This window comes from Monodelphis domestica, chromosome 7 (assembly GCF_027887165.1).
Source record: "Monodelphis domestica isolate mMonDom1 chromosome 7, mMonDom1.pri, whole genome shotgun sequence".
Classification (NCBI taxonomy): domain Eukaryota; kingdom Metazoa; phylum Chordata; class Mammalia; order Didelphimorphia; family Didelphidae; genus Monodelphis; species Monodelphis domestica.
In genome coordinates, this window is record NC_077233.1 from 285,999,216 (window position 1) to 286,012,675 (window position 13,460).

The 13,460-nt window shown below is 37.6% G+C and overlaps 1 protein-coding gene across 2 annotated transcripts in view; it reads left to right on the forward strand.

Moving 5' to 3' along the window:
- The window catches only part of HSD17B4 (hydroxysteroid 17-beta dehydrogenase 4), a 135,437-nt gene that overhangs the window by 2,592 nt on the left and 119,385 nt on the right, over positions 1–13,460 (forward strand). For both annotated transcript variants that reach the window (XM_001378174.5, XM_016423750.2), the window contains exon 2: positions 3,789–3,842. In XM_001378174.5, coding sequence (XP_001378211.3) covers positions 3,789–3,842 — 54 coding nt within the window. The remainder of the gene's footprint in view (positions 1–3,788; positions 3,843–13,460) is intronic.

The following is a 13,460-nucleotide window of genomic DNA, read 5'->3' on the forward strand; positions in this document are numbered from 1 at the left end:
GCATTTGAAACAGGTGTTCAAAACCTGGAAGAAGGGAGATGAGAGGATCTAGTTCAGAGATGAAAAGAAATTGAATTTAGGAAGGAAGGAAACAAGCATTTACAAAATATTCTCTTATTTTGGACTCATCAACCAAGGGAGGTATTCATATTATTCCCATTTCATATTTGGGGAAACTGGGGTCTGACAGAGGCTAAGTGACATTTGAATTCAAATCTTTCTGATGCAAGGTCCAGATTTTTAAAAAAATTAATTTATTTAGTCAATTTAGAACATTATTCCTTGGTTACAATAATTACATTATTTCTCTCCCTCCCCTCACAGCCAACACACAATTTCATTGGGTATTACTTGTGTCCTTGATCAGAACCTATTTCCATGTTGTTAATGGTTGTACTGGGATGTTCATTTAGAGTCTACATCCCCAGCCATATTCCCTTTGACCCATGTAGTCAAACAGTTGTTTTTCTTCTGTGTTTTCACTCCCACAGTGTTTCCTCTGAATGTGGAGAGTGGTTTTCCTCGTAGATTCCTCCAAGTTGTTCAGGGTCATTGCATTGATACTAATGGAGAAGTTCATTACAATTGATTGTACCACAGTGTCTCAGTCTCTGTGTACAATGTTCTCCTGGTTCTGCTCCTCTCGCTCTGCATCACTTCCTGGAGGTTGTTCCAGTCTCCATGGAACTTCTCCACTTTATTATTCCTTTGAGCACAATAGTATTCCATCACCAACATATACCACAATTTGCTCAGACATTCCCCAATTGAAGGGCATCCCCTCGTTTTCCAATTTTTGGCCACCACAAAGAGCGCAGCTATGAATATTCTTGTACAAGTCTTTTTCCTTGTGATCTCTTTGGGGTACCAACCTAGCAGTGATATGGCTGGATCAAAGGGCAAACAGTCTTTTATTACCCTTCGGGCATAGTTCCAAACTGCCCTCCAGAACGGTTGGATCAGTTCACAACTCCACCAACAATGCATTAATGTCCCCACTTTGCCACATCCCCTCCAACATTCATTACTTTTCATAGCTGTCATCTTAGCCAATCTGCTAGGTATGAGGTAATACCTCAGAGTTCTTTTGATTTACGTCTCTCTGATTATAAGAGATTTAGAGCACTTTTTCATGTGCTTATTAATAGTTTTGATTTCTTTGGCTGAAAACTGCCTGTTCATGTCCCTTGCCCATTTATCAATTGGAGAATGGCTTGATTTTTTTGTACAATTGGTTTAGTTCTTTATAAATTTGGGTAAATTCAGGTCCAGTTTTATCCACTGGACTGCACCTTTCTTTAGGAAACTGCATGATTTTAAGCATTTAATAAATGTTTATGATAATAATGAGTGGATAGTGCTGAGTATTAGTACTATTTTAAAGAGTACTCTAGGGTTCTAGGGTATAATGAAAGTAAGTGTTGAGAATGGATGGTGAAGGTAAAGCTAGCTAATGGAAAGTTTTGAAAGTCCTAGTCAAAAATTTGTATTTGGAGGAAAATAAGTCATTTCAGGGATGAATTAGAGGAATTTAAACAACAAACTTAAAAAAAAAAATTATAGTGTGCAGAATGGGGATAGATTGAGGCTAGCAAGAAGAAGGAATTTACAGTTTTGCAGAATTGAGGTAACTAGGGCTTTGTTTGACAAGGGCTGGGGTAAAAGAAATGACTGGATATGAGAGATTGTAGAGAGAAAGCATTAGAATTTAGCTCCTAGCTCTGTTGGTAGAGCTGTATATTAAAAGAGAATGGTGTTAAAAATTATAGTTTCATATTGATTCAGAATTTGGTTTAGGAGATGGTTATTGGTATAGCCCATTAAGGAGTGAACTAGAGATGTTTAAGACAGAGATTTGATTAGAAACTTTTATAATTGACCATAAGGAAGTCATTGGCTAACTTTCAATCTAGCACATCAGTATTTATTGAGTATTTATGTAATGTTGCACCAGGGAGGCACAGTGAGAGATATAAAAAACTATATGAAAGATATTAGGAAGATCAATTTTCAAAAAAAGAAAATTCAGTCCTCTGTTGCTACTGGAGCTTATAGTCTAGTGAGAGGTCTATAAATCAGGGCTGCTCAAACAGTAATTAGAATGAAGGCTCCTTGAGTTGGAAAAATTGAAAAATAAGTAGAATTGATCCATTTCTTCTTCCCATCTCACTTCATTTGGCAGAAATTGCCTCCACAAGTGAGTAATTGTATGGTAACTCTGTGTCCACACTAGGGAGTAAGAAATGAAACCCATACGTAAGAATTATGTGTTTGAATTTATTTTTATTAAATTTATTAAAGATTAAAAACACCCTTTATTTATTAAAGAACATTCTTTTAGCCAGCTGTAGACTGGAGTAGGAAACTGTAACCCTTCGGATCTTCATACAGATTGGAGGCTGTATCAGCTTCCCAAATTATAGTGCTGTCATCATAATGATGGTTTCCTTGACCTCCCTTTTTTGTGTATGAAAACCCTATATTGACATGCGCAAGAGACGCTCTCTCCTTTGTGGGGGGTTCAAAGATGGTGATTGGTGTAGCCAGGTTTCTTTGAGAGTAGTAATTAGTAGAGGCAGATGAGTAAGGAAACAGCCTGTTACTTGAGTTACCCAAAATTAACCAATAAGAGGAACGTAGAGGTTCTTGTGTATGATGCCAGGTGCTGTGGGGTTATTTGGACCCATATGTACACTTTATACATACAGTTATTATTGGGCAAAGAGGGAGGAGACCTTAATAGTTGGTTTTAGAGGTAAAAACAAAAATCAAGAGAGAATGAACACTTAATGGCATACATATCAATTATATGTTAAATGGCAGGAAAATAACCCTGTATTATTCTCTCACATGAGAATCGGGAGCCTTATAGAGATATATGTGTTTTCCCCTGGAGTCAACATGTGAATGAATTCTTGGTTTTATAGGGGAGGGGGCATAACCTTCCTGTATGTCTAGATCCTGACAAAGGAGAAATGATTTATTTATACTTGATCTTAGTCCAGAAGCCCAGAAGTGATGAAATGACTTATTTATGAACATAGCTATGTATAAATATATTGATTCATGTTAATATTCCATAGTAAGCAATATTAATTAATTTGTGTTCCTAAGAATCAGGAAGCATAGCATTTGCATTTGCAGAATTCCAAGAAAAAAAGCCACATCCTTAAATACTTGATAAGAAAGGGTTATAGAATCACAGAGGCCAGATATTATGGAAAAGATTGCAGAAGTTAAAGGTTTTTTTTTTTTGGCTTTACTATTGCCTCTTCTCTCTCCTGATGCACCCCAATTCTCAATTTAGTTTAGATAACATCTCTTTTACAACCCTCCCCTGTCCTTTTGCCCTAACAGGAAGGGTCTTATTTAACTATAGCTCTTTGATTTTTATTAGAGGAAGCACAAGTACTTGAGTTTCCCAAAACCATCATGCTCAGATAAGTTTCTTGGCCTCTCTATTTTATAGAGTATGAAAAAGCTTGAGGAAAAGAAGGTGCTTAGATTCTTGCTTTTGCTCATTTCTTAAACTTTCTAGGTGGATCAAATCTTAAAAAAACTCATTTTGGTGGCAGATTTTAATGTATAAAAGCTTATTTTTCAACAGTATTATCTAGCTATAAGAATAATCTCAGTATTTCTTACCTTCATTATTTTCTGAATTGATACTATAAGGCTAATTTTTTATAATTATAATACTAATTACTAGTTATTGAAAAATGACTTGAGTGTAATGAGAAAGGAAAACAATATTAATTGTTCAAGTTTTTGTTTTTATTTTAAACTAGGATTGGGACGAGCATATGCCCTGGCTTTTGCAGAAAGAGGTGCATCAGTAGTCGGTAAGTTTTTGTATTTTTTTGTAATTTCAGTAGCTGCTTCTTTCTTAACTTAAATCCAAAGTTGTTTATCTTCACTAATTGCCATTATGTTATTGTGGATTATTATGTGTACTCTCAGTCAGAATGAATACTAATCATTACTTCTGCATGGAAATTTATTTCCCAAGCCCAGAGTTCTCTTCATATTAAGCAAACTAATTTCACAATATTTTTAACTTAAAGAATTGTTAAGTCAGGGCACTAATCAATTTTATTATAAAATATAAAACCCTAAGTATAAGGCATTGATAGTATTTATCTTTTGATACCTGTAGTCATTATAATTGACTAGACCGATAAAAGGAAGGGAACTAAGTTAGAGAGTTTGGGGTTTGAAAAAGCCAGAATATTGGCAGAAGAGGGATTACTATCAGGCCTAGTGTTATAGTATCCTGAAAGAACCACAGAAGAATTTCTAGTATGTTAACATTACCATTTAACTAAAACCATGCAATTTCTTTTCTTTTTTTTCTTTTTTTTACATTATCTCCCTCCTTCCTATCCTTTCCCCCTCCTTGAGAAGACAAGGACTTTGATTTGGATTATACATGTGAGATCATGCCAGACACATTTCCATATTAGACATGTTACAAAAGAAAACAAATAAAACAATAAAGTAAGAGAACGTGTGCTTCAATCCGTGTAGTCCTCTTTTTCTGTACCGAATTGAGGACAATGTGTGTACTTCATCAATCTCTTCTCCAGGTCCAGATTGGACATTGCTGTTGCTCAGAGTTCAGTTACCTTTATGAGTTATTTTCATTTGCATTATTTTATTCATTGTGCATATTGTTGTCTTGGTTCTGTTCTCTTTGCTTTGCCAGTTCATACAGATCTTCCCATGCTTTCCTGAATTCATTGTATTCAATCATTTCATTTAGCACAATAATAGCATAGCCATATTTAACAGTTTCTTCAGGTGTTCCCTTAATTGATGGACATCCACTTTGTTTCCTTTTTTCTTCCATGAAAAGTGCTCATTTAAATATTTTGAGTTTTTCTTCTATTTTCCTCTTTGAGATCTATGCCCAGTAGTGGGATTACTGGGTGAAAGAGCATGAATAGTTGAGTTACTATTCTTGCATAATTACAAGTTGTTTCCCAATAAGACTTGGAACAATTCACAGAAGCAGTAGTGTGTTACCGTGCCTTTCTTATAGTCCATAGCTCCTCCAACATTGACTTTCTGGTTTGTTTTTCTTTAATTAGGTTTGCCAACACTTTGCCAACAATATCAGTTTGTTTTTTAACCCAATTTATTTGTGATTTTTTTTTTGTGGGATACATTTCCTATTTTATATTCAAAGTCAATAAGAAAATTGATTTTACTTTGTTACTTTTGAGGGTCTTCATTGAGTTTTAGTGTTGAAAAGTGTAGAACAAAATAATCAGTTAGGAGAATTTAATTTGTTTTTAAAGTATTAAAATTTTTTGATGCTGTAATTAGACACACAATTATTACTAAATGTGGCTTGATTCTAGCAGATTTAAATTTAGTTTTTTCATAGCCTCCAATTAATTTTGAGGGGATACTTACATTTTTACTTCTGCTCATTTCTCTTCCATTCAAGACATAAATAACTGATTTGGGCATTATTTGGATGGCTGTGGTGCAAGATGAGACAACTGGCCATGGTCTGAGAGCTGTGTCCCATGAAGAAGCAATAGCAGTGACTCAGTTTCTTGGCTACTGCTCTACTTTTAGAACAGATTGTGCTTTTCTTAACCAAGGTGAAGAGCCCGGGAGCTGCCCTGGGGCAGTGCTCTCTCGAGTGGTGAGAGCTCATCCTATCCTGCTGACTTCATCTGTCCAGTATGGTTCACTGACATCTTCCTGCCTTGCTACTGTGTCCTCTTTCTCCCCCTTTACTTCTTGCACCAGGCACAGCAATCAGATCACTATTACCATGGCTTCCTAATGCACATCTGAATTAGTTTTAGTAAATTAGTAACCTGTAGTTTACTGATCAGGCTAAAACACTCTTCCATAAGTACCACTTCTATGTAGATTGCTTCCCTCTTCAGAATGTAAGAGCCTTGAACAAGGCAGAGATTCTCTCATTTAAATTTGTATCCCTTCCATTTAGCACAGTGCCTACGATATCATAGACACTGAAGAAATGTTGTTCATTCTGCCGTTGATGAGCACATCGATGGGACCTTTTTTGCCTTCTTTGGATTCCTAGTGCTTAGTACTGTGCCTGGAAGCTGGAGAAACCCCATCATTGCTTACCCTGTGAGATTCTTCTCCTGTTTATACCTTTTATACCTAACTAAATTGTAAGCTCCTTTTATGCTGCATTTCATCAAATTCCTGCCTAACATTGTTAACCAAGTCTGGGGAAATTCTTTAGGTGATACTTTGTTCCGGCGGTTTAGTTAGTCCCTTAGGAACAATGTTACTATTAAATAGCGTTTCTGTTCTAGGACTGCCCAAATTTGATCTATGAAAATGTAAACAGTGTCCCATTTATAAGGGTACTTTTAGTCATTTGAAAGATCTGTGATCTCATTGTTGTGGCCACTCCTGCCCGTGGTGTAGCTTGGCTTTTCATTCTGTGGCAGTTCTTCATGTCTTTCCATAAATCCTTTTTATAAAGTATATATAATGGGCTTCATAATGGATCTTTCTCTGAGTCTTGATGTTTTTTGGGTATCAGTGAAATACTCGGATTGTTTATCCCTCCCATTTGCTGTATGACTGACTTAGTCATCATTAATGATATACTATTGCCTACATGCTACCTGCAGCATCTGTCTGGGTTATTGAAAGTTTAGATTCTGTTATGAGAGTGGTGACCGGAGGCTTTGCAACTACATAGCCTCACCAGAAAATGTATGTAAAAATGTCACTGGTTATCTGATCTCATAGCACTTTTCCTAATGGTACATATTATATATAATCCATCTACTTTTCTACCTTGTATTAGTTAGTCTTTACTCAGTGTGCTGAAAGCCTTCCTTTAGGTCTATAAACTTTATATTGACACAAATGCAGCATCTATCTCTTGGGCCTTTTCTTGATTCATGACTGGTTTGGTTCCTTTTTAAAAAAAATTTAAACCCTTACTGTTTGTTTTAAAATCAATACTGTGTATTGTTTCCAAGGCAGAGGAGTGGTAAGAGCTAGGCAATTGGGAATAAGTGACTTGCCCAGGGCCACACAGCTAGGAAGTGTCCGAGTCCAGATTTGGACCTAAGATCTTTAGGTTTGGCTCTCAATCCTTTGAGCCACCTAGCTGCCTCTCACTTCCTTTTTCTGAACATATATATTTCTGAGTGTCTGATTTCTGTACATTTCTCCATTGCTCTTTAGGTCTCTTCCAAATTAATTTATTCATTCAGAAATGTCCATCATAAATAAAAGCATTGGAGATTCAAATATTAAAGCTGAAAAAATCCTTGCCCTCAAAGAGTTTACATTTCACATTTTCTTTGGTAATAATAGTGTTCCATGATCCACAACTACATTATATCACCGAAAGAATATAGGTATTAAAAGGATGGAATTTTTTGTTTTAGAGAGCAAGGGCGAACTTTCTCAAGTGAAATCTAACCCACTAACTATCTCTGCTTTTTGTGCTTGGATGAGCATAATAAGCACACTATTATCAGTCTGTCCAAGATCAGTGTTCAAGACCAGTTCCACAGACTAGGCCCCCACAGTGTACTATCAAAACGAGTGAGTAATTTATAGACATGGGTAAGGGGGTGGGGTAGTTTTCAGCCCAGTACAAAAATTAAGTTTGTTCCACAAACAGATGTTTGAGGAGTGACTTGCCTTCTAGGAAGCTGCTTGGCTGCTGCTTGGTGGTCTGAGCCTTAGCCCCTTGACTTTTATGAAAAGAACTACCATAATCTGTATGGGGATGGGGAAAACCCCGGACTCTTATCTAATAAGTGTGTTCATTTACAAAAAAGTTACTATGATACCATTAAATCTTACATATAACTTGTTTACTTTGCAATAAGGCAAAGGCAAGAATATTTAAAAATATTGCATTTAAAATAACAAAAATAAGAATGACTTAACTCAATAAAAGACAGAGGTAGGAATGATAGCTAGCATTTGTATATTTCTTCCAGGTTTGCAAAGTGCTTTATTTGTGTTCTCTTATTTGGTTAAGTCATCATTCATTTGTGACCTGGGGGTCATGTTCTCCTATCAAGCCACACATTGTCTCTGGGGGACAATGAATAGTCTAATAGAAGCTACCAGGAAGGCATAAGTGAGGAAACCCTTGTGTCCGGAACAGCTCACAACTCTGGATTGTATGCCTTGTGTCCTTGGTCCTCTTAGGAACAATCTGAAAGACATAAAGCTGCTCCTGCACTAACTGCTTCCCCTTTGATGTAGACATCTCTCCTCCTGGGTAAAGTCATTCCTCTTCTACACTTGATGAGCCAATGAAGTAATGGCAAGGTTTTGTTTTTTTGCAACCAGTCATCCTCAGTTGGCCTCAGGATAAGGGCAAGGGTTTCTTTGAAGGGGTGCTGATTAGGGATGTTAGATTAAATCAGACTTTTGAGAAGGGATAGAGTTAAAAGAGAGGGAGAGAAGGACAAACAGGAAAATTAGAAATATAACTTAGAATGTAAGGGGGATGAATTCACTCATAAAATGGAATTAGATAGCAAAATGGATCAAAAATCAAAACCAACAATATGTTATTTACAAGAAACATTTAAAAATGAGAGCTACATATAGAATACAAGTAAAAGGGCTGGAACAGAATATATCAGTGATGGCAAACTTATGGCACAAGCGCCAAAGGTGGCATGCAGAGTGCTCTCTGTGTGCATGTGGCCACCCTTTCTCCCCCTCCTCCCCTAGAGTTCATTACTTAGAAAGGCAGAGGGACTTGGGCGGAGCTGCTCCCCTCCCCTTCTCCACCCTCCCTAAGGACATTTTTTCACATCACCCACCCCTCTGCTCAGCAGCCCAATGGGAGCATTTTCTCCCTCCGCTGTGTAGGGTAAGGGGCATTTGGTGTGAGGGAGGTGCATGGCACTTGGTCTCCAAAAGGTTTGACATCACTGGAATATACTATACTTCAGCTGATACAAAAAAAGCAAGGGTAACAATTAGCGTTAAAACTAAAAATAGATTTAATTAAGAAAGGTAAAATAGGGAAAGAAATATATTAAAAAGTGCCATAGATAATGAAGCATTATCAATAATATACATGCTCCCAGCTTCTCTGGCTTACACCCCATCTTATGAGTGACCTCAGGTGCTCCTCTCCACCCCTGAGCTCCAAAAAAGGCTCCCAGCAATGCTGCCGCTGCTTTTACTCCTTGTGGTTCCCAGGTAGCTGCGAGTGTTAGTCTGCCATTCTGCCCTGGAATCCCTGGTAGGGACTCTTGCTCTTCTGGGAGTAACCACAGCCAATAGAGAGTCTTGGCATCTCAGCACCTGCACTCACCCAGGTGCGCTTACTCCTTGCTTCTCCCCCAAAGCCACAGCTGGGATGGAGTGGTATCTGGTCAGCACCCCTGGGCTCCTCATCAGCTGCCTATCCCCCACACTGTGGATGGGCGGAAATCTCTGGAATTGAAGCAACTGCCTACGCGAGCTGCTCCCAGGTTGACAAATTGATACTGAACTCGCATAGATTTCCCCCGGTGGTATTTGTTGATTTAGTGGTATTTACCCTGAGGAGTTTGAGCTTCAGTCAGGTGAGACTATCACGTAGGGGGTCAGAGACCATTCTCCCCAGTTATGCTGGGCGGCTCTGTTTCATCCCCGACTCTTAACTATTTCTGCTACTTTAAAGTGGACTCTGAGGCATTATTTCTGATTATTTTTGTGGAGTTTGGAGAGTGAGATAATTTTGTGCCCTATTTGACCATCTTCCCACAATCTTCTGGCTAGAACAGTTTTTTAAACCTGTCTAGTATTTACTTGTCTCCATGTTAGAATGTAAGTTTCTTGAGGCCAGGCACAAGCCTTTGGTGGCTTTTCTTTGTATCCCCAGCACTTAGCTGGGTTTAATAGGTATTTGCTTACTGACTGGTTTTGAGTACAGGCAGTTCTTGTTAAACAGAAATGTACCATTCTGCTTACCTCTTTGTAAAGTGATTTTTCTATAATGTGAATTTGCTCCTACCAATCCATTTTACTTAGTCTATATAATAAAGGCATACACAAAATAACACCTTTATGCAAGTCACTAGATGTGCTAAAGTGCAGACATTAAATACTGTACCAAGGTAATAAAATTATGAAATGAAAGGTCAATTTATTGATAAGCATGCAGAGTACCATATAATATAGGTATACGGGATGTTGCCTGTTACCCACTCATTGCATCAATTGTGTTGACTGCACAACTTTTTTTTAATGAAGCTATCAAGAGATAGTTGAACTGTGTCTCTCTTTTCCTTCATATTTCTGATAGCAAGAAATATCATTCTCAACTCTCCTTTGAACTTTCAAAAATCTTGAAATATTTCAATCTATCTTTTTAATACAAGAAAAAAATTCACTCAAATGACAAAATGCTTCTTCCAACTATTTTGCGTAAACGTTTTTGGTTCAGCTTCAAGTTGTAAAGCTTCTCTTCTTTCTGCAGGCCTTTGCAGCTAGCAGCTACATTAGATTCTTATTTGATAGTTCTCCATGAGATTTGGTCATCTCCCCCATATCTTTCTCATTCACTTCTAGCTCCAGTTCTTGTGCTAATATTATAATCTTGTTACTCCCTTTTTTGAACCCTCATCTTTATAAAATCTTTGTGGGTTTTCCCCCCAAATTCTCTTAAAACATGTTTCTGTTACATCTTCCCATGACTTTCAGAATTTTTAATATAAAGTTGAAGTAATGTTGAATTCTGTAATCATAATATGGTTAATTGTTTGCTATTCTTTCAAGAAGTTTGTGCCAGTAGTCTTTGTCCCCCCCCCTCCCCCCCATAACAAATGCAACATTAGATAGCTCTAATTGATAGACAATGAGGAAGTGGACTAATAGTTCCAGCCTATCCTGGATTACTTCATTGGTGGTGGGAGGAGGCATATAAGGAAGGAGGCCAGGTCACAAAATTCTTTTTTCTTTCTTTTTTTTAAACCCTTACTTGTGTCTTAGAATCTTAGTATCCAAATACTGAGTAGCAATTATATGACAGAAGAGCAATAAGGGGTAGGCTGTTAGGGTTAAGTGACTTACCCAGGGTTATACAGCTAGAAAGTGTTTTGAACCCAGATCTGGTTCTCTATCCACTGTGTACCTAGGTATCTAAATACTCTTTTCTCAAATGTTGGGACCAAGGACAGAAGCTCATCACTCCTGAAGAATATCTGGTTTAGGCTAGTTCTGCTTACAGAAAAGACAGAACTTAAATTCTTACTTGGGGTAGGACTCTCTCAATTCAGAAGATAGAGTAAAGACATTTCTAGGGCTGTCAAAAAAATATCTTTTGAGCTTAGACAGAAAAAACTGTTATATGTTAATATTTTAAATCAAATGATACAGCCTTAAAATCAATTTTCTTTATTATCCTTGATGTTTGTTTTATAGAGAAAGGACAGAAGCTGTAGCAAATTCTGACCATCCATTAATGTAAGCACCAAAACTGTAAGGATGATTTTAGTGTTTTGACTTAAAATCTAAATAAGTGGTCACCATGGGAAATTTCCAAATATGAAAATACCCAAGTCAGCTGGGATTTATGGAGATCTTAATTAATAAAGAAAGAAGGAATTAAGGGAAGGGGGGAGAGAGAGAGAGAGAGAGAGAGAGAGAGAGAGAGAGAGAGAGAGAGAGAGAGAGAGAGACAGAGACAGAGAGACAGAGAGAGACAGAGAGAATGAAAATTAATTTAAACTGCTCTGGCTTATGCTGAGCCAAGCAGTAGAAAAAGGCCTAGGCCTGAGCCTAAGGGAGAGCGAGTCAGTCTTTATCACTCACTACAAGACCGTCTCCAAGCTGGGTTCTTCCACTCCAAACTGAAATTACTCTCCAAACTGAATTCAATTGTGGCAGTAGTCTCTCGGTAACCGAGGATGACGATTGTGTTTGTGCGTTTTTGTGCACAAAGACGCTTTTGCATGAAGATTTAAGTGGAAAAGTCGATGCACAGAGACAGTCCCACTCTCTCGGCTTTGGAAGCCTGGGTCCAGTGGCACGAAAAGTCGTTACACCTGGAGACTTCCTCAGCTGCATTGGATGGCCCTGTTGTCTTGTGTGCTCCAACATTGAACCTTCTTGTTGGTTTCTTCCGCCTGTTCCGCCGAAGCAGTCTTCACATGCTGGGTGAGCAAAGCCCTGGTTCACCAGAGGTCAATGACCCGATGGCTACCCTCACAAGGTTTAGCCGGCCTGTCGAAGCCATTGCCCGGGGTGTGGCCGCTACTGCATGCTAGCAGCTACTGGGAGCCACCAGTGAGAGCTGGGTGTCAAGTGGGGGTCAGAGGCTGGAGAGCTGCCCTAGGAGGGCACGACAAGCCCTCCATACCAAAGATATTACTCCTCCCTGAGCACCCCATACACCCCATTCAATTGTAACAGAATTCAATTGTCCCCTGACTTTTTACTCCTTCCTTTTAAAGAAATTTTCTCTTATGTCACCTCCCCTAAATTTTCACATTCTCTGGATTTTAGGAGTTAGCAAGCTTCTTCCTTGAAGATCTTTTCTTGAACAAAATTTCAAAATCTTGAATTTTTATTAAAATACAATCCTCCTGAAGTGGGTGTTAAAAAAACATCCAGTTCATCTCAGGATGCAGTGTTGACTTATGGGAGTGTATGAGTCAATTTTCAAAAGGAACAGAAAAACAAAACAAAACCACCAAAAATATAAAGAAAGAAAGAAAAAAATGGAAGAAAGTTGAACTTTTGGTAGAAAGAAAAAAATTGAAAATAAGAATAAAAATACCAAAATCTATGTATACAAAATGTTGAGTAAGCAAGAATAAATTAGGGTTCAATAAATTTCTATCCCACAAGTCTGTAGGACAGAATGCAGTAATATTTCACTTACCCATTTGCAGCCAAGACTACAGGAAGTTTATTTTGATAGGGAAGTGTCATTCCCTGGTCTGATTTTTTTGTCATTCTCAGGGATATGGGGAGCCAGGATGATAGTCAAATTGGTACTTGCCTGAGTACTTCACAAAGAGTGTAGCTACAAGGAAGTCCTATGACTTAACATTTTTGTCAAGCGTTGCAACCTTGCGTCTCACACTAGTTTTTCCTGTGTGTGTTTTTTTTTTGGCACTATTCAGGTTGTCTGTGCTCCTTGTTTTTATCTCATTTCCTAGAATTAGACACAAACATTAATCACAGTCCCATACATTTTATCAATAAATGGCATGTTCCCACAGTTTTTGGGTATGCATTGATATTATAGCAAGTCTATATATGTACATATAAAACTTATTTTACTGCAGAAAAAAATAATATTAATTGTATGTACCTTTAGTACAAGAAATGAGAAAAAAGGGAAAAATCAAATATTCTAATCAAAAAAGAAAAGAAAAGCAATAATAAAAATAAGGGGCAAAAGTTCACAGTACCAAATCTATTTCACTGCTCAACTACTCTCTTTTTTATGCATTTAACAACTTATTTTGATGATT